General features: G+C 33.9%; 1 protein-coding gene across 2 annotated transcripts; it reads left to right on the top strand.

Annotated features, from left to right (window-relative positions):
* Positions 1–1850: 1850 nt before the first annotated feature.
* Positions 1851–3792, top strand: LOC118047785 (probable WRKY transcription factor 15). 2 transcript variants are annotated; one of them, XM_035057159.2, is made up of 3 exons: positions 1851–2766; positions 2878–3006; positions 3291–3792. In XM_035057159.2, the coding sequence occupies exons 1-3, from the start codon at positions 2048–2050 to the stop codon at positions 3448–3450; spliced, it is 1008 nt and encodes a 335-aa protein (XP_034913050.1). In that variant the 5' UTR covers positions 1851–2047; the 3' UTR covers positions 3451–3792. The 2 variants fall into 2 exon arrangements, with proteins under 2 accessions (XP_034913050.1, XP_034913051.1); XM_035057160.2 differs by having other exon boundaries at positions 1852–2766; positions 2881–3006.
* Positions 3793–5517: the final 1725 nt, after the last annotated feature.

Here is a 5517-nt window from a genome sequence, read left to right as displayed (position 1 = left end):
CGAGTCACCGACTGTGTTGATTGTGATCCAGTGGAGAGTCTGAAGACTGAGGAAGAAACGTCAAAAAAATTAGCTTAACAGTATTAAAAATAACAATAACCTTAACCGAATTAATTAATTAGAAAAGGGAAAAAAAAAACTAAAACTCACTGGTTTTGACTTTTGAGAGGTTGAGCCGTTGAGGAAACGCCGATGGTCGGTCTAAAGAGAGTGGAGACTGGAGAGTGGAGAGGGAGAGGAGAGGCGAGGGGGCGAGAGGGGACGAGGGGGTGAGGGGGCATTTAGTCGTTTACTCAGTAAGTACTGAGTAGTGAGAGTGAGAGTTTGAGAAGAGAGAACCGAGAGATTGAAAATTGAAATTGAAAGTTTACTGTTTAGGGTTAACGGAGAGAAGAGAGGGGCGCGGCGTGCAGCAACTTTTTCTATTTATATTATGGAGTAGGGACCCCTTTTTTTTTAACCGGTTCGGTCTGGTCTGGTTAACCCGGTTTTTACACTGCAAAATCGAAAACCGAACCGAACCGGGGTTTTTCTATATAATCTAATCAGTTTAATCGGTTTTATTATTCGATTCGGTTTTTTTGGTTAATTTTTTATCAGTTTTATCGGTTTACTCAGTTTTTCGGTTTTTTTAAACACCCCTAATTATAGTGCTCTAAATGTTGGCTAAAGAAAAATTCAAAAACACAATCATGATAGAAAAGGAAAAAAATGAGAAATTTTTTCTCTTTCTCACTTAGAAAAGCCACAAGCAACGTGTGGGTTCTAAGCATCGAAGCATACATTTATAACACTTATAATAAAAAACAAATACAAGAATATATAAATTGCCAATGACAATGCATCATTTTAGAAAAAAAGTGATATATTTTTTTCAGGGTGGTGGCTAATGGTATATAGATGTACAACCCTTTCTAATAATAGGACTATAATATTCTTAAAAAAAAAATGAACATTTGAGATATAATTGGGAAATAAGAAACATGAAAAAAGTTAGGTAAAAAAAATACAGTAGTACAAAAACACATATAAAAAAAGAAATAAGAAATGTAATACCTTATTAAAAAAAAAAAAAAGACTAACTAGACTTTCAAATGGGATGATCAGTTATCCACTTTCCATTTGAGCTTGTGGATGCAAGATTTTTAAAAGATCAATTTGAACAAGTTAGTAATGATACAAAAATTCTTCATCATTCTAATTAAGATATTTTACACCACTAGACACACTCATATTAATTTATTAGTTTCTAATAATATTATTTATTTTGAAGTATTTATTATTATATTAATATTTATATAACAACAATGAAGTGTTATACTAGTTTAATTTTTTAATCTTTAATGTAAAAAGTTCTCATGTAAATGGAAACACTTTCCTTCCTTTAAAGCTTAAATTTTAATAAATTGTGTTCACCAATTTTCTAAAATAAAGTCAAGTATAGAAATGTTGGGAAAATATTTCCCAAAAAAAAAAAAAAATACTTTTTAATGAACAAACAAACAAACAAGTCTTTGCCTTGTAGTTAAATGATTTAAAAGAAATAAAAAAGAAAAAAAGATATTTATTTAATAAAGTTATAGTTTTTCTTTAAGGGGGTGTTATGATTGGAAAAGAGTTATTGATAATATATGGAGATTTTATATTATAGCATACTTAAGCTTCATTATATAGGTTTTCAATTTTTTACCAAACAATTTTTTAAATTTTACCTAACATATTTTTCATTGGTTTTGAAGAAAAGCTAAAAAAAAAAAAAAAAAATGAGGCAAACACACGCTCGTTTGCTTACCGCCCTCTAAAGGACCGTTGCGAGAGAGAGAGAGAGAGAGAGAGAGAGAGAGAGAGAGAAGAAAACCAAGAAAGAAAATTTGTGTCCCCTCTATAATTTCGAAAGCCGAGGTCAATAATTTTGACCAGACTGCATAGATCCCTCTTAATTAATTTTTTCATCCTTTATCTACAGTCCAAGCACCTCGCATTTTCTTTTCACAAAACTTTGCCTTTCTTCTCTTTCTCTCTGTTCGATGGTGTGGTTTCAGTGATCATGGCTGTAGAGCTCGTGATGGGTTACAGGAACGATGGTTTTGCAATAACTAGTAAAATGGAAGAAAACGCAGTCCAAGAAGCGGCTTCAGGGCTCGAGAGTGTTAACAAGCTAATTAGATTATTGTCACAGAAAAATCAACAAAATCTTCATCAATCTTCAACTTCTACCTCAAGAACTTCCATGGATACGGAAATAGACTGCAAGGCTGTTGCCGATGCGGCCGTTTCTAAGTTCAAGAAAGTCATTTCTCTTCTGGGTCGTAACAGAACTGGTCATGCTCGGTTTAGAAGAGCTCCTGTTTCTACTCCTCCAATTAACCAAAGACAAGAACTAAGTTACCAAGTTCCTGAAGCTAACACTAAGGTTTATTATGCCACACCAATCCAGCAGATTCCTCCTCCAGTTCTTAACCAAAATCATTATCCTATTCTTGTGCCAAAGAATGGGGTGATGGAGAGGAAAGATTCGGCAACAACTACTATAAATTTCTCTTATTCTTCAGCTGGGAACTCTTTTGTGTCTTCATTGACTGGTGATACTGATAGCAAACAGCCATCATCTTCATCAGCTTTTCAGTTTACAAACGTTTCTCAGGTTTCTTCAGCTGGAAAGCCTCCTTTATCTACATCTTCTTTGAAAAGAAAGTGTAGCTCTGAAAATCTGGATTCTGCTGGCAAGTGTGGCTCTCCTGGTCGCTGCCATTGCTCCAAGAAAAGGTACATATATATATAACTCTCTCTTTCATGATTATGATTCATCTGTCTCGATTTTTAGAGTTATTTATCCTGGATTTGTATTCAGTTGTTGGATTTATGTATTTTACATAGCAGAAAGATGAGATTGAAAAGAGTGGTGAGGGTTCCAGCAATCAGTTTGAAGATGTCTGATATTCCACCTGATGACTACTCATGGAGAAAGTACGGTCAAAAGCCCATTAAAGGGTCTCCACATCCAAGGTATGCTTCTTTCTTTTTCATATGCTTGTTTTAAGTTTTTCTAGTTCTATCTATGCTCGAGTCTCCAAATAATAGCTGTCTCTAACCATTGATTTCCTACAATTCACTCAAAACCTGAGTGAATCAATGCCTACATTAAGAATATAATTGACTCGCATATTGTAGTTTAGATTCTTGGGCAGAGGCCAGATAATATAAATATGCTTTAACAAAAACTCAGTTCGCAGAGGTGTCGTGCTGATGAGAATAGATATTTCTTTTTGGGTTTTTGATTTGTTCGACAGAGGTTACTACAAGTGCAGTAGCGTAAGAGGATGTCCAGCTCGTAAGCATGTGGAGAGAGCTCTAGATGATCCATCAATGCTAGTAGTTACCTACGAAGGAGAGCACAACCACACCATCTCAGTTGCAGAGACATCCAATCTCATCTTAGAATCCTCTTAACTAGATGATCCCTACCAACAAGAAGCCAACGAAGGAAGTGCCAACAAACATAGCTGTGGGAATCAATCAGATGATCAACTCGGCTTTTTTCTCAAAGGAGATTAGTGGGTCAGTTCATTTGTTCATTTGCCTGTAAATTATGGGATTCTTGCAGCCCTCCTCTTCCCCCACTCTTGAACAGCTTTGAACCCATCCGATGATTATTTAAAATCTGAAAGAGGAAGGGATCAAGATGGTGGATTTGGCATATTAGATTTCAATCGATGTAAAAGAAAGCGAGGTAGTGGGGGGTTCTATTCTCTCTGAATTTTTATTTTTTAAAAAAAACAATTGCTTGCTTTATGCTTCGGGTTCTGGTTTCTGCCTCTTCTGGATGCGTACTCGCTACTTTTTCTTACATCATAGTTGGATTATTATAAAGAAAAGAAAAGCACACAGTCAAACAATAGCTAAATAAGTGGACGAACATGTCGTGTTTGGGACGGTTGACCATAAGAAAGAGGTAGGCAGTTTCCAGTTGGGGCGGCCATTTTCACACGTAGACGCACGCGCCTATACTTTATTAGATTAGCCAGGGAGAGCGAGAGGGAGCTTCGAATGCAACTTCTCCTTTTTTGGCTTTGCATTATCTTTAGACCTTCAAAGAGATTTGTTCTCTCCTATAATGACAAACAACTCTCCTGCAAAATCCTTTATTAGATTCTTATGTTTTTCTCTTGTTCTTTCTAAACCTCTTCACCGGTTATTTTTTAAAATATGTTTTTATTAAAAAAAATATATCAAATAAGAATTTTTTATATTAATATATCAAAATGGTATAAGAATATATTTCGGAGTAAAAAGAATAAAAATCAAGATTAGATTGATTGAGTTAGGAAAGAAGAGGGATGGTTCTAGAAGGGCCTGAAGCCTGAACGACACACTAATGTGATGAGAAATCAAGATGGCGAAGTCAAAATGGGTGGGTGGGAGAATTGATAATTTTCTTGTCATCGAGGGCCCCACAATGTTTACTAAATTGTTCTTTGCTTTGCCTTTGCTCAACGTCAACGTTGCTGTGCTGAATGGTCCCCCCTAAAGTCATCCATCATTATCGTTTCGTAAATCCACGCATATGCTCCTTATCTATTGTTTTTTCCGAGTGTTTTTATTTCGAAATATGCTGAAATAGTATTTTTTTAAAAAATATATTTTTAATATCAGTATATTAGAGTATTTAAAAATGTAAAAAATTAATTTTATTCACAAAAATATTTCTCAACCACGAGAAAAAAATCATGTTATTATTTAAGTTGGAAAGCAGGAAAAAATAAGAAGAGAAATGGTGGGATTTGTTTCCCTTCACCGTGTTGTGTAAGGCAAAAGCTAAATAGATCTTGGGTGTGTTCACGACGCCTGTCTCTTTGCGTACGAGCATAGAGAATCTCGCAACTCTAGCCGGCTAGCCAGCAGACTGCTAGCCTGCCTGTAGGCCATCTCAAAACTTTCCTCTTTATTCATCAAGTTGTTGCGATGTTGCCTTTAGCTATTATTATTATTATATTTCCTGGTTGAAGCTGTGCCTTTTGTGTTTTATTTTTGGATGTCATACGAGTATATTAATAGTTATTTTTTAAAGTATTTTTTTATTTGAAAATGTATTAAAATAATATGTATTTTTTTAAAAAAAAATATTTTTGACATCAATATATTTAAAAAAATATAAAAATATAAAAAAATAAAAATAAATTGGACTAAAAAAAATAAAATAATTTCAAGAATTGTTAAGAATATTTTTGAAATATGAAAACAAATGGAGTCTATTTTTTTTTCTTTTACTTTCACTCTTGCTCATCAGAGGGTTTAGAGGTGTGCATATATTTGTTTTTTTTTTTTATTTCTCTAATTAAATTAATTGATAAAGAATAGTTGGATAAAGAATATAAATAAAGTAGTATTTGGTATGCTAGACAGTGTTGATTGGATTGGACAAGATTGAACCAAGGTTGTTAATTATATTTTAGTAAGTGTTTCGTTTTTTTAATTGAAATGAAATGTTTCAGTTTTTGAGTGTTTCAGCGTGCCGTT

This window comes from Populus alba, chromosome 7 (genome assembly GCF_005239225.2).
Source record: "Populus alba chromosome 7, ASM523922v2, whole genome shotgun sequence".
NCBI lineage: Eukaryota > Viridiplantae > Streptophyta > Magnoliopsida > Malpighiales > Salicaceae > Populus > Populus alba.
Note: the sequence above shows the minus strand (reverse complement) of the source record. Positions and strands in the feature narration are given on the sequence as shown.